The sequence below is a fragment of the Terrapene carolina genome, unplaced genomic scaffold (assembly GCF_002925995.2).
Source record: "Terrapene carolina triunguis isolate 2854851 unplaced genomic scaffold, T_m_triunguis-2.0 Scaffold69, whole genome shotgun sequence".
NCBI classification, from domain to species: Eukaryota; Metazoa; Chordata; order Testudines; family Emydidae; genus Terrapene; species Terrapene triunguis.
This window is the reverse complement of record NW_020664420.1, coordinates 39,661,410-39,684,414: the sequence shown is the minus strand read 5'-3', so window position 1 is coordinate 39,684,414 and position 23,005 is coordinate 39,661,410. Positions and strand designations below refer to the sequence as shown.

Genomic DNA, 23,005 nt, shown 5'->3' with positions numbered 1-23,005 from the left:
GCGGGGGGGGGCGTTATTCAGGCCGGGGGAAGCGGGACCCAGGTGGGGAAGGAATGGGAGAGGAGCCCCGCCCTCCGCTCTCCCCACAGCAGGAGGGAGATAGCCCCGCCTCCCTGCACCACGGTAGGAGCTCTACCGGTCTGGACAGCCAGTCGCAGTCGCTCACTTGATGGCCATATGCAAATAAACCCCAGTCTGCCGACCAATGAGAAAGTACTTCAGGGGCAGCACAACGGCCCATTGGCTGTCGGCCCGTGGCGAGATGGTGCGGTCTCCCCTCCTGATCCGTCTCGCGCTGTGCGGCTTCGCTGGCTGGTTACTAAGGCAACGGGCGAGTGACGCGTCGAGTCGGGCGCCCGCCATTGGTTGTGCGATCGGGCGATGGCGGCGGTCCGGGTGTCGCGCGCTGGGGTTGTCCTTGTCGCTGCGTGCGCGGCTTTCTCAGTCTGCTGCGGCGCTGCGCGCGAGAGGAAAGAGGAGGGCAGCAGCTGCAAGCGCGAGCTCCTTCAGGCACGTCCAGCGGTGAGTGGGGACCGGGGAGAAGGGTCAGAATTTCCATCAGGCGGGGTGAGGACTGGCCTTTTTACGACACTGGTCCTTCCGCGCCGGGGGACCGGGACCTCCTGGGCCTGATTTAAAGGTCCTGAAAGAGCGGCTGCGGTGAGTGGGTCCTGTCCCTGCTAGTGTTTGCCCCCCGCGGAGTCTGGAGCGGCTGGATAATGGGGTGGATACACCCGTGGCCACTGCCAGAGGGACGTGGATGGCAGCTGCTCGCTCCTCCATGCCCGCTCCGCCCTCCGGCGCGCTGCCGTGCCCTGGGCAGCGCCGCAGGGAAGGTCACAACCGGGGCCCCTGAGGCGCGATCGTTCTAAGTAGCCGGGCGGAGAGAGGTGTCCTGGCTTCGGGGCCGGGGGGAGAGGCCATAACGTGCCGCTGACGCACTGGCCCTGCTTGCGCGGCGGGGGCTCGGGCCAGCTCCCAAACCCAGGCACCTTCACGCCGTTTGTTGTGTTTGGGGGGCGGGGGGTGTAGAAATGGGGAAATCGTGTCGCCGATACGCGCCTGTGCCCAGGCATCACCCCCGCTGCCTGTACAGCGAGCCCCTGTTTGACTCCGCCCCAGTGCGGGTTCCCGTTGCTTACCCCGAGGGACCCTCTCACGGGAGCGCATCATGGGATCCAGAAATGCAGCGCGCACGGAGCTAAGGTGGAGCCCTTGGGCGGCACCTGCTTTCCCGGCTGTAGGTTTCTGCAGTAAGATAAATAACATCTTTGTACACTGAGATGGTGGCACTGTGAGGAACCTCCACCCCGCATCTGTATTAATTCCCAACACATCAAATAACGTTTCTCTGCATTGTGCCTGTTTAATGAGTATGGCTGGCTACAAGGAATTTTTGTATACTTAAAATTGATGGGCTGCCCCTAAAACTCGGTGATACATTTTTTTTTTTTTTTACTGACTGTGGGGACCCAAGCTGAAGACATCCATATTGTGTCAACCATCTTTTTAGCTAAGGACTGGACAGGATTTCCTTGGGAAAATTGTCACTGTAACTCAATGAGTTGTACCAAAGGCTTTCTCATAATAAAATTAGTTCCTTCCAAGTCAAATAGCAAGGGCTAGAGTACTGCAGAGAGTTGCCCTGAGGCTTGTGAGATTACTCAGTGTATGACAGTTTTAAAGATAACCAGATCATATTGCTCAATGTCAGAACAATGGGATTAATAGAAAATTATATCCTTGTAATGCCACAACAAATGCCTAGCACTTTTTATGCTTTGGGACAGTTAGCTTCAGTTGCATTTTTGGAAGAGCATGAACCTATGGCGGAATTAGTTGGTGTTGCAACTGTACTGTTTACATCATTCTTGAAAGGTAGGAGGCCTTCCACTCAGAAACTGTATCAAACACAGTGTGTCCATCTTATATGCAGGCCCCAGGATGGCGCTTAAAAAAAAAAAAAAAAAAGAGGTGAATGTAGCTAAACCAGTCGGTAATAGTGACCATAATGTAATTAAATTTAATATTTATAGGGGGGAGAGGGGATACCAAAGAAGCCCACTACAGTAGAGTTTAATTTCAAAAGAGGAGCTACACAGAAGTGAGAAGGCTAGTTAAATGGAAAATAAAAGGAAAAGTCACAAGAGAGAAATGCCCGCAAGCTGTTTGGAAACTTGTTGAAAACACCATAATAGAGGCTCAAATTAATTAATTAATAGAGGCCCCAGAATGAAAAAAAATAGAGGACCAAAAAATGCCACTCTGGGTAAATAAGTAAAAGAGGTGGTTAGAGGCAAAAAGGCAACTTATAAAAATTGGAAGTCAAATCCTACTGAGAAAAATAGAAAGGAACATAAACTCTTGGCAAGCCAAGTATAAAAGTATAGTTAAACAGGCCAAAAAAGAATTTGAAGAGCAACTATCATGAGACACAAAAATGAACAGCAACAAATTTGAGTACTTCAGAGGCAGGAAACTTGCCAAACAGGCAGATACGACTTGACTGAGGTGCTAAAGGAGCACTCAAGGAAGAAAAGGCTGTTGCAGAGAAGCAAAATGAATTCTTTGCATTGATCTTTATTTCAGAGGATGTGGGGGAGATTCCCACCACATGAGCTATTCTTTTTAAATGTCAAATCTGAGGAACTGTCCCAGATTGAAGTATCAATAGAGGAGGTTTTGGAACAAATTGATAAACAGTAAGAATCAGATGGTATTCACACAAGAGTTCTGAAGGAACTCAAATATGAAATTGCAGAAATACTAACTGTGGTATGAAATCTTATCACTTAAATCAGCCTCTGTACCGGATGACTGGAGGATAGCTAATGTAACTCCGATTTTTAAAAAAGGTGCCAGAGGCAATCACAAGCTGGTAAGCCTAACTTCAGTACCAGGCAAATTGGTTGAAACAACCGTAAAATTTTGCTGGGGAAGAGTCAACACGGCTTTTGTAAAAGGAAAACATGCCTCACCATTAATGCATCATTCGACTTGCTGCCAGAACATTTTCTTACATTTTTACTGCTATTTTTTCTTTTGTTCTACTTCATCTTCTCTTAGTTTCCACCTTTCTGTTCATATGAGTGTCTATACTACATTGTAAAGCAATATTCTTATTATGCCATTCTATAAAGTGTTTGCAATAGTTGTATAGCTTCCCTTATAACAAGCAAGATGTATTTGTAATTAAAAATTCAAAATAAACATAGGAACTTCTTAATGGTAGCAATGAGTTTGAAATGGCCAGAATAATTTGATGCTATTATAATTTTTCTATTAAATAGTAAAAATGTTGCAGAATATTGTGATCTCAAGGCTGCTGGGGTGGAATCCTTGCACCACTGAAATCAATGGCAAAATTCTTAGTTGCTTTAACAGTCAAGATTTCACCTCTGTTCTCCATTGTAATCAAGGCTAGCAACATTCCTGAACCTCATTCCCATCAATATTTTAAAGCACTTTGACTGTTCTGAGCAAATTAATGCTCAGTGACATTAATGAAAGGTTTTCCAAAGCAAATTTCACTTCAGATGCTATTTCAGACACTTAAGAGCAAAGCCTAAACAGGTGTTTGCGTTATCAAATGTAAGTGATCTCACTAAAATCTGTTAAGAAAAAAAATGAAATTATTTATTTGACTGGGAAAATAAATTATGCAAAATATCTAGTATTTGCTACTGTTGTACAATTAATTATTGATGATAAACACAAGGTGCCTTATTGGCAACTCTGCATAAAAGTGATTGCATCAGCCAGTGATGGGCTCCTGTTCCTAACCTAAAGACATCTTGTCACGGCATTGTTAGCTAATGGAGCTCTAACATGGCTGAATGCAGCAGCATTCATTAAAATATGCTACTTGTTATATCTTCATTTAAAATAATTGACATTTTAGATGGTGTCAAGATATTGAATTACATTATTAATTTGCTTTTAGAAATTTGCATAGTTACACTGATTTGTCTTTTGAAATTAAGAAGACATGATTTTAAAAATAAGAAGCTACACTAATGTTTACTATAAATTTCAAGTTTGAGTTTTCTTGGTTTCTACTATATTTTTAGATGGTGTTGAAAAATAGAAACCTTAGAAATCTATCACCTTCCTGCCTGCCCTGTTCACCCATAGCCAACTTTACTATTCTCAACACAATCAAGGCTTCTTGACAAACAATTAAGCCAACAAATACAGGGTTTTAAATCCCACCTTCTGAAAACCAGAACTGCAAAAAATCTCTACAAAGTTCTCAAATCTCATCAATAGTCTCTACAGAATTATTACATTTATTTGATTTAAACTAGTTTCATACCTATAGTTTTCCAGAACTAGAAGTTTATTTAATGGATTATTGCAGAAGCTTGATTTTCTTGAAATCATGGGGAACAGTTCTGCTACTCATCAGTCTATGAAGTAGTGACCAGATGCAATAATCTACAAAGAATAAAGTATCAGTTATTATTTAAATTTATACAAGACATTAAAGAGCACCTGTGCAAAATATGAGAGAGATTCTCAGTGCCTTTGCCATGTATTAAAAACACAAGTCAACTAATACAAACAAAAAAACCCTACTGTAGTCTCCCCAAAACCTAGAAGGTAATTGGGGGTTGGGAAGAAGTACTCTTAACCAGAAAATGCAATCTGAAACATAATTAGCCAGATTGCAAGTATCAAATGGTGGATACCCAATCCAGTAGGTTCCCTTATTCCTGTTGAAGCTGTTCCATTTGGATAAATATATAAACAATTGCACCAGAGAGAGAATGACTCTAGTCCGGTGGTTAGCGCACCCTTCTCAGAGGTGGGAGACCCTGGCTTGCTCTAAGCACTCTTTCATTATTTATCCACAGTGGAACAGCTTCAACAGGAGGAACTGAAGGAGCTCCACATTGGAAAGCTCACAGCTCAGTGGTTAGAGTACTCTCCTGAGAGGTGGGAAGACACCTGTTCAAATTGTTTCTCCCTCATTAGCAGAGAGGGGGAATTGAATCTGCACCGACAAATGCTTTAACCACACTAGCTAAAATGCTACATGCTGAAGGTGGGGGGTGAAGATAGGCACCATCACCTCCTCTGGCTGTTTTGCATGGTGTGAGTCAGGGACCTAACTCATTCCTGCAAGAAATGCCACACCTGACTCCAGCAAAGATGTGCCTGTGGGTGGATTGCTAAATAGAGATAGGCTTCTCTCTACAGCCCAGACTTAGACACTTATCTGTGAGAGAGGGTCAGGGCTTTGCACCCCTCTTGCTATTGGCTAACTTAGGTGGCTCTTTGCCTTGCCTCAGGCTTTTTTGGATTGTATTCTAAGACATCTCTCTCTCTCCCCTTTCATTGTGTAGGGAGCCTATGCGCCTAGAGTGGCTTTTTGGATCTCAGTGTTGTTCCTGTGATTTTCTAGGCACCTAAATATTAGGTGCCATGATGCTCAGCATTGGAATGCCTATATTCTTTGTGGATCACACCCTAAATAATTATAAAGGCCAGCATGGGTTCAGTTGAAGGGAAATGGAAGAGAGAAGCTAGAGGAAGGGACATGCTCCTTGTCCAGTTTGCTGACCCCTCAAAGAATTCTTGGATATATAAACATGGATATATAAATACAGGCAGAGCTCATGTATAATTAACAATTCTTAACTCTCAGAAAAATGCTCCAAAGTCCTCCGTCTATGCAGGAGGATGAAGAAAAATATTTTGGTGCTAGAACCCACCCCTGTGATTAAGGAGGTGCACTTGGACAGAAAAAGACTCTGCCAGCTAATGAGGCCCTCACCTCTTCAGCCTGCAGTTAAGCCTTTTTGCAGGCTGGTTTATGCCTTCCTGTTGAGTGACTGCAGCATTTCTGGTGTCTGAGGAGATGTGGGTTGAGAAGAAGGCATGTCACTTCCCTGGAGGGGGAGAGTTGCTACTTCTAATTTCTGTTAATGTGGGTGGTTTTTTTTAAATCGTTTCTGTTATGGAAATGCATAGAGGCCCCAATCCACAATCCCCAAAGTCACATAATGAAAAGATGTTCCCTGGCCTAGTGATCTAAGTACTGATTAACTTTAAGGTATCAAATATTTTTTAAAAATTCATCTTAGATATTTAAAATTAATTGATTTCATGTCATGGAAAAATAAGCCACAAACTCCAGTAGTACTTGTTACAATAACAACCCTACGGTGCAATGAAATTCTGGTTCTAACTGCGTAGCCTTAAAGGGGGGTAAACATCTCTGAAGAGTTTAGAATCCAAAAGTAATAAACAGGAAAGAAGGTGTGATGTGGTTTTCATAGTTGAAGGATTTACAGAATAGGTGAGTCTTTTGGAGGATAGGGAGGCCTCTTGGTGAATGTTAACTAGGCGTGTTAAAAGAATAATGGGATGATGAAAGGCAGCACTGAAAAGGAAGTTTGTGACAGAGGTAAAAGATACTGGAGAAGCTTGGGCAGAACATTGGTTGTGGAAGGGGATTAATATTTTTAGATGAAGAAATAGTGCCTTGAATTTGGTTTGGAAGCTAGTAATGGATATTGAGAGATGTGGAGAAGACAAGAGTCAGAGTAGTATGAGCGGAAAATAACCTTCACAGCAGCAATTTGGATGGTTTGAAGTGGTGGGCGTGATGAGAGGCAGGTAGGCCAGAGGGGGAATTAGTGTAGCTGAGTTGAAGATGATTAAGGTTTTAACAGGAAGAATTAAAAGATAGAATAGATTTTTAGTGGGATTTATAGAGAAGGAAGGTGCACTATTTGGTAAGGGCCTGAATACAGAGGAGGAAAGAAAGAAAAGTCAAAATGGCTTCAGTTGGATGGTGCGTGTTGTCAACATTGGTAGAGAACTGAGCCAGAGGAGGAGGGTGAGGAGGAAAAATACCCTGATTTGAGGTGTCAATAAGGTGTCCAAGGGATGTTTGAGCTGCTGATGGAGATGCAGAAATGGAGAGAGGGTGAAAAATCAGGATAGAGAGGTAGATTTAGTAGTGATGAGTATAAAGGTAATATAGTAGTTGAAACTATTTGGAGTGAATGAGGGCAACCAAATGGAGAGTAGAAGAGTAGTCAAATATGCTTGTTGAGATTCTAAGTGAAGAGGCAATTCCCCCTGAAGAAATATTGAAAGAAAGGTCATTGAGATAAGAACTTGAGGCCTCATCTACACTAAGGTTGTTGTGAAAAATCTCCCACTGCTACAGTACCACTAGCGGCAGTGCTAACATGGAATGGCAGGTTGCATTTTGATCACAGTAGCATTTATTACACATGGTTAGATGATGTAGTGTAGCTCAAACACCAGTGTTTTTTAACACCAATTCCAACCATTGCTAGCACAAAAACCTAAAATATAGGCACCATCTGGAGAGTTCAAAGTTACTGAAGGCCATTGAGGAGAGTATGTGGCGGATGAAGCAGTTGACTGTAACAAGGGCGGAGGTCAGATCGTCAAAGAGAACAAGGATAGAGTAGAACTGGCCAGAGGTAAGAGGTTGGTAAAATTTGTAAATGGGTTTCAGTGGATGGAAGAGTACAAAGGTGAGATTGGAAAAGAAGAAATCCGGGGGCTTTGAGTAGATCTCTTTGAGAAAAAAGGCAATGGAGTGCTTGCTGGCAAGGTGGGAAGCTGACTTTTTTCAGGTTTTGGGGAATCTGGAGAAACAGATAGATTAGAAGATGTTTTCAGAACAGGCGAGGCAAATACATATTTGGAGATGGAGGTGAGATTCCTTAGTGTCTTAAAACATACAGACTTGATGAGAAGTAGTAGCTTGGAGGAAATTATACCATGCTCATTCTTTTTCCATTTTTTGAACTTAATTATACTAAATTTTCTTTTGTTGCATGTTCTAGGTGTAGAAAAACAAACTTGAAAATGCTGTCAAGACTCTTTCGAATGCATGGCCTTTTTGTAGCCTCTCATCCATGGGAAGTCATTGTGGGGACTGTGACTCTCACCATCTGTATGATGTCCATGAAGATGTTCACTGGCAATGATAAGATCTGTGGCTGGAATTATGAATGCCCAAAACTTGAAGAAGTAAGAAGTTAAATTTATTTTGAAATAGTTAATCTACTACTTAACCCTGAAACTACTCTTAAAATGCAGATTTTTCTCATAGAATAAGGGCAAAGGGAGGAAAATGGCCTAAAATGTTAGAAATGAAGTAATTCTCCTCATGCTAGCCACCATGGAAAGGAATGTCTGCATAATTTCCCCATTTTTGATGTGTACAGCCATAAGTAGTTAGTAGACATTGTGACACAGCAGGTCTTTGTTAAATTGAGCCCTTAATCAAATTGAGACACTTGGTGGACTAGGAATGCTTGGCGTTAACACTTCTACAGCTTCAATAATTTAAATTTATGGTACTTCTAATTGTTAAACTTTCATTGGGTTTTAATATAAGAGCCAACTAAAGCCATCTTTATTTCAAACAGGACGTTCTGAGCAGTGACATCATAATCCTGACAATCACGCGCTGTATAGCAATCCTTTATATATACTTCCAGTTTCAGAATCTAAGGCAGCTTGGATCAAAATATATTTTGGGTAGAGTATCTTATTTTGTATTTATTATTTGTTATCTTAGTTTCTTAGTTGTAGAATAGTGTTCGTGAATGTTAGAACATAAATGGTCACATATATAGTGGAATCAATCTGCCCCTCTAATAGGTAGGAAGATGAACATTTTAATATTGCTTACAAGTGAAATGATTCTTTATTAAAATTTTGACTGTCTCTCAAGTTTGGAAAGACAGAAGTGAGGTGCGAGTATATAACTGTTGTTTTAAAAAATGTAATTATTGAAGTGTGTATTAACAAAACTTGAAATAATTACCACTTCGGTGAGCTCATCCTCTCAGATTTCTTATGAAGTCCCTTTTTCCAGTGAGTAACCAGGAGATTTGTGGCTTGGATTCCTCAGGATCTTTAATTTTGTTAAAATGCAGCACTGATCACACTTTTGTGATTCTCTTTGGGGAATTTTACAATTTTTTTTTAAAAAGAGTATTCACATTTAAATCCCAGTTCATCAGAACTTTGAACGTGCTTGTGATTTTCACATAGATTGACAAGAAAGAATTGAAATTTGCGAAGAAAATGGAGGAACTTCTCCAAAGAGCATGTTCTTTTAAATATTCTTATTAAAGGGCCAAAAAGACTAGTGTGTACTGAAACTAGCCAAAGGCAAATACATTTCCCTTAGACTGAACTTCAGCCCCCACCCATTGTCTTTTCTGCCCCCATCATACAACCATAAGTGGAGTTTTAAAACTGGATTTTGTTTATACGTTTATCCCCTTGGTAATTTCTTAACTCTGTAGTTAGTTAATTAAAAACAAGCTATATTTAATTCAATCTGGAAATGATGGTTAACAATTTAAATTTGTATTTTAAAGCTCTTTTGGCTTATGTGTTAATTCAGAAGGAATTTAAACTTCCAATTTCACAATTATCTTCAAACATTATTTCAGTGATTGAGGAATAGTGGAAATCAGAAATTAGATTAAAATGTGGTCCAGGGCTAAATCCTAGGACTTGAAACATCTTTTTGAAAAGACAAACCCATAGTATTAACAGTGAAAGCTTATCCGAAGAAAATAACAATCTGAAAAGCTGAAGCAAAGCTAAACATATTCATTAACAATTTTAATTCTGTATTTTACATGTGCACAATAAGCATGCATTTGTCATGCTGCCTGGGGCTTACTTTCTAATAACAGAAAAATAAATATTTTACCATGATCATTCATAAATGATAGGGTTGGAAATGTCCTCTCCCTTCATCATATTCAGCCACTGGTTTTAAGTGGGATTTCTGGCCTCTTTAGTAAAATATATAATCTGAACTAAACCCATCCCTCCCAAACAGAGATTAAATTGGAGCACAGTATTGAAAAGTCCCTCTTGGCTAGTGTAGCAGTTAAACACTTGAGTCAGAGATACTTGTTTATTGCTGCAAAAGAGAACATTAGAGTGTAAAATCATATGAAAAAGGTCCTTTGGAAGAAGGAGAAAGTTAGTTTGTAAAATGTTTGGGTTTCAGTGCCTTCTTATTTTAGTCTGGAATGATCTAAAAATGCAACTCTTACAATTTTTTTAAGGTATTGCTGGCCTCTTCACAATCTTCTCAAGTTTTGTTTTCAGTACAGTGGTGATTCACTTCCTAGATAAAGAATTGACAGGCTTGAAGTAAGTATTGCATATTTTCAGGTTTTTAAAAATTTAAGTGGCTTGAAATCCTTGTGCATATGTTAAATCATTTTTTAATTCTAATATAAAGTGTGGCTCATTCTGGTCTAAATTATGTAAAGATCTATAATGGATAGATTAACATGATTAGCTACTGCTTCAAAAAAAAGTTTGATTTTTCCATTGTGTATAATGCACAAGTTTGGTTTTTTAAACCTAATGTTATTGGATCATTAATGTGTTCCTCTATGTCTCTTGTTTCAGTGAAGCGTTACCATTTTTCCTGCTTCTGATTGACCTTTCCAGAGCCAGTGCATTAGCCAAATTTGCACTCAGTTCCAACTCACAGGTCAGCCTTGCTTTTTATAATGTAGCTATTGAATTTAACATCTGAGTATTAATGTCTCATGAGACATATATACATGAACAAAAATATACATAGTAATGCTATGTCAAGTGTTCCTACATAATCCTACAAACACTCAAGTGAATAGTTTTATTGAAGTCAGTTGAATTAGTCAGGTGAGTAAAGTTACTCATGTGCATCAGTGTGCTTACAGGATCAGGCCGGGGGACTGTAGTGGAAACAATATTAGCAATGCTGTTTAGTGAGTCTACAGTTCCCAGACAAAAGCTTCATTAGAATGAAGTTAAGATTGTAAAGTGCCACCAACTAAAGGAAAAATGTTGTAGTGGTCTAAAGAATATAATAAAAAGTATCCAGGAAATTTTTAAGTAAGATTAAAATAGTAAAAAGAATGGAAGTACACAGGTACAGTCATCTGAACAAACTTAATAAAATAAAGTGTAAAATGTACATTGGTATTGCAGAGCATGAAATAGGATTTTTGTTAGCATCCAGGCACTGTGAGGCATCTGTTTTGGAACTCCATATCTAATATTTGTGCAAGTCCAAATCAGTGTCCCCTCCCATCTCCTGGATTTGAACTGTGTCAAGAATCTTTGCTTTTTTCGAAGATATGAAAACGTAAGAATGTCCATCGAGCACCATGAATAGCTAAACAAGATATAATACTAACTATGAGTACAGTAGATGGCCTAAGTTCCACAAGGATTTCTCACTACTTGGAGTGTCCTACATGCAATTAGTGCAGAATAGGTTTCTGGAGTTTTTAAGATAGGAGTTTACATGTTTAAAAAATAAAAAATTAGTAAATCCTTAGTCAGTTCTCTCAGGCATGTTAGTGATTTTCAGTTGCCAGATCTCTGCTCTATTTCATCGAACTTTCATCTTATTCCATAAACAGGTCTGAGACTACTGTTGTGATTCTGATTCCATTATAGTAAATCTGTTTAAGCTTTGTCAAACAGCTAATTAAATCCCTCAACCCTAGTTTTTACAGCCTGTTAATGCTAATGCCCTGTAAATGATACAGCATTTTAATGAAGTTCAGGCTTTTGGATATTGAGATTTTTTAAATCTAAGAATCTAGATTTAATGCTTCTTGTGGAGGAAGGAAGGCTCCTATTTGTCCCTAACTACAGTACACGCTGTCTGTAATGAACCTCTGGGGATCCATTTGTTCATTACAGCCAGGGGTTCATTATAGTGAAAGAGCTCTGCCTGGGGGAGGGGGCAGTTGACACCTCGAGCCCGGCAGTGGGAGCTGACAGCTCCTTTGGCCCCGCAGGGGTGGGGGTGGGGAGGTGACAGCTCCTCCAGCCTTGGGAGAGGTTTGTTATTGTGTACGGCATTATAGCGAGGGTGTACTGTAGTTTCATTTATTTTTTTTTTTAAATGTCCTGAGTATATAAATTATTATTTTTTTATAATGGGGATATATCTGCATACAAACATACCCCAGTAGAATTGTCTTTTTATTATTGAGACATGAGTTGCTTTTTAAAAAGTTGATTATACAAGTAGTCGGACAAAAAGGAAAGATGTGTTAGTGACATAGCTTTGATCTGCAATATTCTAGGTTTTAGTATAGAAAGTACAGCCATTAAACTATTTAAAAACTACTAAACTGCTTTAAAAGAATCAGAAGTCAAGTAGACTCATGCATAGACTTTAAGTGTTCACTGATTTTTATCTTAACAAAACTTTGTGTCCTAGTCTCTTTAATAAATATTATCAAAAGTCTATCTCAATTAAAGAAATTTAGAATAACTCTCAGCTAAGGATGGAGAGCTGTACAGTCATTAATCAGATTACATAAATGGTGAAACAATAAAAATTATTATTAAAGGTTAACATCTTGAAGTAATTAAATGATTAAAGAACAAAATCAGCCTTAGGAGAATTTGAGAAATGAACCCACATGTCTGTATTAGGCCATATATTCACATACAATATGCATTTATATAATCAAGGTGTTAAACCTTTTTAATCCTCACTTTATTAATCATGATTTAAGCTCTTTTTTATGGGAGCGCCTATACCTACCCTGGGACCTATCGGCTCTTTTATCATGTTGTGAGGGGTTGGGTGAGAAATGTTAAGAACAACGAGTCTGCTTGACTTGATGTGCCTGCCTTTTTCACATTTTATCTGAATCCCACCTTTTTGCTTGATCACCGTGGTCTACAGTTCACTTCCTCAACACAAATCAAAAGTTGATGTGATTCATCCCATTCTCTGTCAGAGAGCTGTCTATTGGTGTAACTTTGCAAACACATCACTGTTTGTATTTTGCCTTTATTTTAACTGAGGGAAATTCCTGTGTTTTTTAGGATGAAGTAAGAGAAAATATTTCACGGGGAATGGCAATTCTAGGTCCTACATTTACGCTTGATGCCCTTGTTGAGTGTCTTGTGATTGGTGTTGGTACTATGTCAGGTGAGTAATATAGTCAAGAGTCTAGTTATCTCAAGCTAAAAAAAGAAAGAATTCACAGCTAAGGTGTCAATTATCTCCTGGTCCTCAAACAATAGATGTTCTTACTGGTCGTATTTCAGTGTCTTTGCACAATTAGGGAGATCTAGTCATTGCCTATATTTTGAATTTACTTGCTTTTTGTTATCTTAAAACAGATGTGAATAGTATTGCAGGTGCTGATGACATGAAGGAAAATGCAGATTTCCATTGAATTCTTGTAGGACACTGCATGGGTGCAAGGCTCTCTTGCACAGATCACTTTACAGGGTTGGCGTCTTATTTTGTACGCTATTCCCTTACTATTTTGGGATGAACTGAAATCTCCCACTATAGCGGAACTTCTTTAATCCATTACACTTTCAGTACAGATGTATGAAATAACAATGACTTGCCTCCTTATTGTTGTAAGAACTAATGTTTCTAAAATGAATTACATGCTAGGGATTACTAGTCTGTTTTAACTACAAACAGGCAAAGAAACTTCTTATATTTTTCTTTTCTATGATTTTTATCTTCATTGGCACTATAGAAGATTTTTGTTTTAGGAAATGTAGCTACTAAGCATAAAAAGTAAGAGCTTTTCAGATGTAAATAATTCAGCTGTTTTTAAAATAAACAAACTGCAAGTCATAAATCCACAATAAGGGCTAAATGCAATTTTTCAGTTTTTAAAATTTAGCTGTCTTACTCACTGGCATTGACTGCCACTCACAGAACTTTAAAGATGCCCTGCAAAGGAATCTCCCTCTCTCTTTTATTTATTTATTTTTTTTAAATGGGTTTGAACACTTTTGTGCTTCTTTGTGATGTATGAATAGGGCCTGAAACTGTGTGTGTTTGTTTGTTTGTTTTTAAGGTCTTTCTTCCCTGCTTGTTTACCTTTAGAAACATCAGGCGTGTTCACTTGGTCTTTCATGGTTTTGCTGTGGGACTTACTGGATATTTCAGAGGATTTATGCTTTTAGCTCTCTTATCTTAATCAAAGAAGTTAAGATTATGAATCTGTAACTTGGATGTCTGTTGTCCAAAATGTTAGTAGTTTATGTTAACAAAAACATTGTTTAAACAGTCTCACTAAAAATTCCTTCCCCTCAGTTTTTCAGGTTTCATTCCTACCATTGTTGATGACATCATTTCATTAGCTCTCCAGCCCTCACAGAGTCTTCTAGGCTAGACAGATCTGAATTTCTAATGTAAAAACAATTTTGGTGGGATGGGTTGGAAAAACCTTTCCGTCTACTTTTGTACATCAGAAAAGTGCACAAGACTACTTCTCTCCTCCCCCCACCCCCCCCGAGACCAGGTGGGTGAGGTAATATCTTTTATTGGACCAACTTCTGTTGCTGAGAGAGACACGGTTTTGAGCTTACACAGAGCTCTTCTTCATGTCCTGTCATCTTTAACCTTGAAAGCATATTTAAAACTGCCCACCTCAACCCCCTAGTTCTAAGTTTCAGCTCAGTGTGATTTAAATATACCTTTGGAAAAGCTACCTAATGAAAACTTCAGTTCTCTTCTAATTACAGAAATGCTCATGGGGCAGACTAATTCTGAAAATATTCATAACCTTTAATATCGCTTTGAAACTTTTTTTAGTTATAAAGCGAAGTTCAGAAGGAAGATCAGTAACTGCTCATATGTGCAATGCTTACAAGAGAGTAGCCACAGATCAATACTTTGCCTGACTCCTTCAATACATGACTGACTACCTCTGCCCAAATATCACGGATTAAAGTTTACTTTAAAATCAAATTCTGGTAGACAGATGAATGAGGAGTCACAATCTGAAGCCTGCAAACTTAGAACCAGTCCTTCATTGAGAGCTTTAAAATACTAATGGTAATTTACACTTTAAATAAGATGACAGTATTATTCTTCAAGGTACAACTTACAGTGTAGATCCTAATCTTGCATTTGTATTTCAGCATCAGTACACTATAAATATTTAATGTATTTATGTTGAAATACAAATGCAAGATCACCCTTGCTTAATGTGTTCACTTTTCGCAATCTAGGGATGGGATAGTCAGTCCTTTTATGATGTACAAAGTCAGTTTAATGTTGTTGTGCTACCATTGTGATACGTTTTCAGCATAAAGACAGCACATTGTGTAAGATGTAAGCACAAAACGTAAGAATGTTTTTGCCTCTTTTTAATGTAGGAGTGCGACAGCTTGAAATCATGTGCTGCTTTGGCTGCATGTCTGTTCTTGCCAACTACTTTGTCTTCCTGACTTTCTTTCCAGCATGTGTCTCCTTGGTATTAGAGGTAAGACCAGTTTCAAGATGGCATCAGTAGTATAACAGCACGTTGGCCTAATGCTGGTGTCCTGTTTTTCTTTGTATAGCTATTAATTTAAAATGAGAGATAACAATTTAATATGGCACCCAAGTTTAGCCTTCACAATTTATATCCTATTATACATTTATTTCTTTGTTCAAGAGGAGTCATAATCAAAGTTATAATTTGCATGGTTGTAGTCAGAGGTGAAAGTAAGCTGGACCAGCTTCTCCGGCGGTGATTTAAAGGGCCCAGCGCGCCAGCCGCTGTGGGGAGTCCCAGGCCCTTTAAATCACCGCCGGAGCTCCGGCAGCCGGGCTTGGGTGGGGATTTAAAGGTCCAAGAGCTCTGGCAGCGCTTTAAAGGGCCTGGGGCTCCCCGCAGTGGCAGGAGCACTGGGCCCTTTAAATCCCCGCCCGAGCCTGGCTGCTGGAGCCCCAGGGCCCAGGCAGCCAGGCTCCGGCGGGGATTTAAAGGACCTGGGACTCCCCGCAGTGGCCGGAGCCCTGCCGCCGCTACCCCAGCGGCGGCAGAGCTCCAGAGGCGATTTAAAGGGCTATGGGCTCCCCACAGTGGCAGAAGCACTGTGCCCTTTAAATCTCCGCCCTCAGCGGCCGGAGCCCCGGGCCCTTTGAATCACCGCCGGAGCCCTGCCGCCACTACCCCAGGGTACCCAGGCAATTTTAAATCTTGAAAGGCCCCGCCTCTTCCGGTTGAGGCCACGCCCCACTATGGACTCCGGCGTACCGGTAAGGCCTTTAAGTTACTTTCACCCCTGGTTGTGGTATATCTGGAACAAAATCATATGTCACGTACAGTAGTTTTTAGATGTTGAAAATAATAATAGTATATAATCCAATTATCAATATTTAAAACTTGCAGTTGTTTTTTGTGTGTGTTCAACTTTATTCTTCTGCAATAGCTTCTAAACAAATAAGGTTATTGTATATCCCCTGTATACATACGTATACCTCTAATGAACATGAATGAATTGTGTGCTTGGAGGAATTAAATTATTTCATAAAAACAGAGAGAAGTTATGTCCTGGGTAATATCCCCTTTTACAACTAATTTTGGAGCAGAATAGAGCAAAAAATTACATAGTTTCTTGTACTACAGTTCCAGTAATTAATTCGAAAGGTTAACATTCCCGTTTATATGATGCCCTTTAACTTTCAGTATAATGTTCAGGCACAATCTTATGCTCGGAAACGCTTGGGATCCTATTTTGAGATCTGAATCAGTGTTAATCTTGATTTCTGGATATTTGATTTACAGGCACTATGACTTAAATAGTCAAAATTTGTTGCCTAATGTTACACTCCTGCATTTGTATTTAAGCGCCTAAGTGGCATGGAGTTTGTTTTGTTCTCTTCAGAACTGCTGGGCAGCTCTCACTCTTGCTCAGATAGACTTCAGTGAGATTTGTGGATGCTCAGCTTCTCTGAAAATTGAGCCAGTTCCAGGCCCCAATTCAGGAAAGCACATGCTTAAATATTTTCCTGAATGAGGAGGCTTTTGTGAACCAAGGCCTTATTTATTTTATGGACTTAAGGGCTTAACTTTAGACACAGAAGTTTGAACATTTTGGGCTGAGAGCCTCCTGCTTGGGTCTTAAATTTTCTCTTTGGTTCCTGTATTGCCACTGAGTCTTCAGTGTGGTATTAAGTGGATCAAATGTAACTACAGGCTTGCGTACAGGAGAAAGTTCAACCAGTTTCACTAAAGGTGTGATTTGTAAATGATTTAGTTAAATTGGTGCAAAAGGCTGTATGGACACTCTTATTGTGGTTTAGGTTAAGTTGAAGTCATTGTAAACTAAGCCAAAACAAGCCAGTTTTAAACCAAAAAGAAAGTGCCCACATAGGTAGTTGCACTGGTTTAAAAACTGACTTAGATTAAACTGGTACAACTTTCTTGTGTTGACAGAGCCTTAGTAATCAAATTCTCTAGTGACATAATAGTAAAAAGTTTGCTTGCTTCTCTGTTTCTTCAAATATATGCACTGAACAGGGTCTTTTGTTTTTCCTTGTAGCTTTCTCGTGAAAGTCGTGAGGGGCGTCCCATATGGCAACTTAGTCATTTTGCCCGTGTTTTAGAAGAAGAAGAAAACAAACCAAACCCTGTAACTCAGAGGGTTAAAATGATTATGGTATGTGGGGTTTTTCCCTTTCTTTAGAGAAAAGCAACCATATAATTAAATGTATGCATAAATATTTCTCAGTTACTGTAAAGTTATATTCCCTGCCTGTTGTCAACACCAGCCTTTAGTTTTAAACCTAGGAGGGCATGGGAAAGTAAAAAAAGAAAAAAAAAATTTTTTTTAAATTGTTACTAGATTTGGTGGCTAGTTACAGCTGGAAACAGGTTTCACTTTTCTCTCTCTCCTTTTTAAGTCTCTAGGTCTGGTTCTTGTTCATGCTCACAGTCGCTGGATAGCAGAACCATCTGCTCAAAACAGTACAGCAGAAAATTCAGTGGGAATGGATGAAAATGCACCAAAGAGAATTGAACCTAATGTTTCTCTATGGCAATTTTATCTTTCTAGGTGGGTGAATATCTTGGTCCTTCTAAATATTGTGTTGCATCTACCACTGACTGAGGCTTATTCTCTGGTGCTTTCAGGTTACTTTGTAAGGCAAAGTACTTTGCAAAGCAACCATAAACCCATCTGCTCTGGCCACTGTAGGATTCCCTACATATGGAGATCCTTGTGTGACATGGCATTCCATAGTCAATTTAATGGTAATTGATGTAGTCTAGTCAGGTGTTCAAATCAGCTTCCCTTTACTCTGGGAACATGTGCACAGCTTCTCCCACACATGCACCACCCATCCCCAAGGACTTGGAGAAAAAGTCCTTGTCACTGTTCTCTCTCCTTGTGATCAATTTTTTTCTAACGTTAAGGTACTATGGACTTGATTGTCAGAGGTTCTGACAACCTACAACTCAATTAAAGTCAGTGGGAGCCATGGATTCCTATCACCTCTGAAAATCAGCCTCTAAATCTCTTGATTCCTTACCTATTTAAGCAGCTTAATTTCTGTATCCACTATAATAATTGCCTCGGATGGCAAGATATGATATTTGAACCACACTACATTTACCAGGAGATAACTGTTAAATCAGTTGATTTAGATGTTGAATGGCACATGCCTTCTGAGTGATTTAGTATTATATTTCTCTTTGCTAGGGTTTCAACATAGGAATTGCTGTTTACTGTGGTTTAGTAAATATTTAGTGAGAGAAGTTTTAGGTGTCACTGCTGTTCTTCAAACATGCTGAACTGCCGTGCTGTTTCTTTTCTAAAGTAGCGTACTTCAATAATGTGTTATAAAGGGGGTAGAGTTCTAACAACTGTATAAATTATGATCAACATATTGCTCTTGTTAAAGCAAATGGATGCCCCAGTGATACATTTTATAAAATGTAGCTATATACACGAGATTATATAAACATTGCAGGTTAGCTTTGTAGCATTTTCTTGTTAGGTATTAGCTTGCATGTCTTGCTTGTTTGTTAAAGCAGTGTGTGAGTTTATAGTGATATACAAATGTTTTTTATACACTCAAAACACATTTACATTTACTTCTTGTTTGATCCTCCTTCAGAATGGCCAGTTTGGACATTGAGCAAGTAATCACTCTTGGTTTAGCTCTTCTTCTTGCTGTGAAATACATCTTCTTTGAACAGACAGAGACGGAGTCCACGCTCTCACTGAAGAACCCCATAACCTCTCCCTTGATAGTTCAGAAAAAGATTCCTGATAACTGCTGCAGAAAACAATCTGTACTTGTAAAAAATCATCAGAAATCCAGCACAGTAGAAGAGGCTGTAATTTCCAGAGAGAGAAAAGGTAATATATATGCTTTGGGCATCTTAGGTACTGAAGGATCCAATGCTGGGGCTATTTTGCAACCAAAAAACTGTAGTCTGTTGAGATTTTTGTAATCTAAATTCCAATTTTAATTTGTCTTTATGCAGTTGAAGTAATAAAACCTGCATTAGCAGAGCCATCAGCCAAGGCTACATTTGTGGTTGGTAGTTGCATCCCTATGGAAACTTCTTCTCTCCTTAATAGAAAGGAGCCTGAAATTGAATTGCCCAAAGAGCCACGCTCCACTGAAGAATGTTTATGTATACTTGGAAATGCAGAGGTAAGAAAAGAGAACTATAAGGTTTCCAGTTCTGCTGAGAAGTTCAAGACCAAAAAATTATAAGCAGTATTTTAAAACTTCACAGTGAAACCATGTTTGTGAATACATTCTTCAATTGATTGCATTGCTCTTACAATTGAATGTACGTGTAAATAGTATGGCTTACACTCTTAGTATACACCCATTGCAAAATGCACTTTAGAGATCATTTCTGGAGCAGTCAATTCCTGCTTTTCAATTATTTGTATATGTTCTGATTCTTGAATGCATGCAGCCAAAAATTCAGTTTTTGCCCATTTTTGTAAACAAAAGATTTGTTACCATATCTCCCCCCAAAAAATTCCATATCATAGTAGCTTTCCCGCTCATGAAAAACTAGAGTGTTAGTCCATACATCTATTAAAGGTGGCTGGTTGAGAACAACATCAGGTGCTCAGTTTTATTCACCCTCAGCTCCCAAGCTCTCTGAAATCTCCGAGGTTGTGTGGCTACTGATTCTGATTCCCCATGAGACAGAGTATTGTGCTCCCTCCAGACCAGTGGTCCCAAGCTTTTCACGTTCCTCTTCCCCCTCCAACCCATCTGCATCTCCCCCATGGGAGCTGCGGTCAGGAGCTGGGACCTGGGGGAGGGCGGGGAAAGAAGGGAGGTGCGGACAGAGGTAAGGGGGCTGAGGCTGGTGCCAAAGCCGCAAGGGCCTAGGTTGGGGGCGGGGCTGGGGCGGGAGCAGAGGCAGGGCCGGAGCAGAGATGGGGGCAAAGCGGGGCTGAGTGGCACTCCCTCCCCACCTGCTGTGGGGGGTGGCTCGGGCCCCACTGTGCTCCCCTCCCACTGGGGGGGGGGGCACTCCCCACAGTTTGGGGACCACTGCTACAAAACATCAGACTTCCCCCTTTCCCCCAATTTGTACTTTACAGAAAAATGTCCATTTATAAGCTTGTACATAATCTGTCTTCTTTGGATAGTTCGATACACAGAGCCAGATCCTCAGCTGGCATTTGACTTCAGTGGAGCTATGTAATTAATGCTACCTGAGGATCTGTCCTGTAGTGTTTAAAGTAAGAGTCTACCTTCACTCTGGAAAAGCAATGAAATTTCGTAATAGAACTTTTAGTCTATACATAACTCTTTAGTTTGGCTAGGTATTGCAGGTTATTTGATGGTAAGCATGTACTACAATACATTACAATGAGTAAAAGCCTCACTCTGAATCTCACAACATTTTATAAGTTTAAGTTGCAGCTGGGGTATCTGGGCGAGGTTTGTTAGTTTCCTTTGCTTTTGGTTTATATGGATTCATGATCGACACAGACCAGTAATTCATTTAGAATGATTTTCTTTGTATGCTGCAGTTTACTGATGTTGATAATGAAACAGATTCTTTAGGTATGATTTGCAGAAGTAAAGAGTATCCTTTACCATACTGGAAACATTAAATATTACTGGAAACATTAAAAGTTGTACTACAGTTGGTACTAACACAATTTTTTTTTTTTTTTTTTTTTAATTTCTAGAGAGGTGCAAAATTCCTCACTGATGCAGAAGTTATCAACCTAGTCAGTGCTAAGCATATTCCTGCTTACAAATTGGAAACTTTGATGGAATCTCAGGAACGTGGTGTATCTATTCGCAGACAGATGTTATCTCAGAAGCTCCCTGAACCTTCAGCCCTACAATATCTTCCTTACAGGCATTACAATTATTCTTTGGTAAGTATAATGGAGACAAGCAAGAGTGAATTAATTTTTAAATTTTAAGGTAACTCCTTTTGTGTGTTTTCCCCAAATTCTTCTCAAAATTATAATTCATGTGCTCCACTTCCAAGGAATTAAGACAGAGCTGTCAATTATAGTTTCAACCTGTCTTCATACAAACACAGACTGCATAGGTATTCATTCAGTTCACATCTGAAAGTTCTCACAGACATAAGTATTGGATACTTAATTTTTTTAAATGAAAACTTAAGACTCCAGATCAGTTTTGTAGCATGATCAAAAAGGACAATTATGTATTAATGTATACAGTTCCCTAATCTCAGTAAATTTAGGGCTTTGATAATACCACAGCTGAGTTTACTGGGATGAGTGAAAACGTGAGTTGAGTCATAATAAAGGGAAAGTTATTCAAAATCCAGATTGTTAGTTTAATACAGTTTTCACTTTGTACAGTAACTCTCCTAATAGATACAAGCACATAGCATTCACTAATATATAAAAAAAATTCTTTCTGCAGTTTTATCTGTTACTATACATTACTTCAATGATTAAACCCTTCAGTGAACTTCAGAAGATTACTGTCAAGCTTTACTAAATACTTCCAAACTTTGTGCCGTATAAAACATTGCAGTGTAAAAATGTTGTATTTTATTGATGAGTCAGTTGGTAAAGTAGGCTAATTTTTATTTATTTTATTTGTTGATGGCTATTTGTTATCAATTTCTCAACATGCTATCGCCATGCCATATCTTTAATGACTGTTAAATCTAACATTTTTTTTTAAGGTAATGGGAGCTTGCTGTGAAAATGTGATTGGATACATGCCCATCCCTGTAGGTGTAGCTGGGCCACTTTTCCTGGATAGCAAAGAGTTTCAAGTTCCAATGGCAACAACAGAAGGCTGTCTGGTAGCAAGCACAAACAGAGGGTGCAGAGCAATACGTGTAAGTAAAATTAATTCTTGGAGGGTTAGCTCCTTGCCTTGATTAAGAGCCCATCACTTAATACAAAATGAGTTGAATTGTGTAAGATAGGTATCTATTTAATTAACGTTATTACAAATTACCAATAATTCCCAGTAATGTTATTCATTTTCCCCTTTGGTTTTAGCTTGGTGGAGGAGCCAATAGCCGTATTCTAGCAGATGGGATGACTCGAGGACCAGTTGTAAGATTACCCTCTGCCTGCCAGGCTGCAGAAGTGAAGGCTTGGCTTGAAAACTCTGAAGGGTTTAAAATAGTCAAAGATGCATTTGACAGCACAAGTAGGTTAGTAACATGGCTTTCTGTAAAGTATTTACTAATGTAAATCTATAATGAAATATAGAAATCTCCCATGTTTAGGTGTACTACGATGCAAGAAATTACATGATACTAGATTCAGGGATCCAAATAACTTTGGTCTAAGTAATCAACAACATTATTCATGTCCAATATCTGGTTAACCATTAGGGCTGCAAACAAATGTTATATCCCCTAGGAAAATACGGAATTCAATCACAGGAAGAAAAAGGAAGTTAAAATGGTATTATTCTGATTACCATTCATACTTGTTACTACCTCCAAAAACACTCTCACACTTCAGTTCTGACTTGATTTTAGTGGTTGTTATCCTGCACTTGTAGAATTAGAACCAATGTTGTACACCACCATCTAATCTTTCAAATGATCTAACATGTTCTTCTCTAATTCTAGAGGCTAAAGAGAATATTGACCCTATAATGCCAGAACTGACAGGGTGGGGAGAAGCATAACAGTATTAAAAGTAACATGATTTAGAGCATGAATGTCATAACTTCTCTTATCCCCATCCCTCCCAAGTATTTGCTGTT

General features: G+C 39.3%; 1 protein-coding gene across 1 annotated transcript in view; it reads left to right on the top strand.

Moving 5' to 3' along the window:
• The first annotated feature begins 266 nt into the window (after positions 1-266).
• Positions 267-23,005, top strand: part of HMGCR (3-hydroxy-3-methylglutaryl-CoA reductase) — a 28,354-nt gene continuing 5,615 nt past the window's right edge. Inside the window, exons 1-14 of the mRNA XM_024194129.2 lie at positions 267-522; positions 7,836-8,022; positions 8,424-8,535; positions 10,092-10,179; positions 10,444-10,528; positions 12,877-12,982; positions 15,184-15,290; positions 17,338-17,454; positions 17,699-17,850; positions 18,914-19,158; positions 19,287-19,459; positions 20,974-21,168; positions 21,960-22,118; positions 22,285-22,442. Of these exons, the coding sequence (XP_024049897.2) occupies positions 7,858-8,022; positions 8,424-8,535; positions 10,092-10,179; positions 10,444-10,528; positions 12,877-12,982; positions 15,184-15,290; positions 17,338-17,454; positions 17,699-17,850; positions 18,914-19,158; positions 19,287-19,459; positions 20,974-21,168; positions 21,960-22,118; positions 22,285-22,442 (1,862 nt within the window). The 5' untranslated portion in view covers positions 267-522; positions 7,836-7,857. The remainder of the gene's footprint in view (positions 523-7,835; positions 8,023-8,423; positions 8,536-10,091; positions 10,180-10,443; positions 10,529-12,876; positions 12,983-15,183; positions 15,291-17,337; positions 17,455-17,698; positions 17,851-18,913; positions 19,159-19,286; positions 19,460-20,973; positions 21,169-21,959; positions 22,119-22,284; positions 22,443-23,005) is intronic.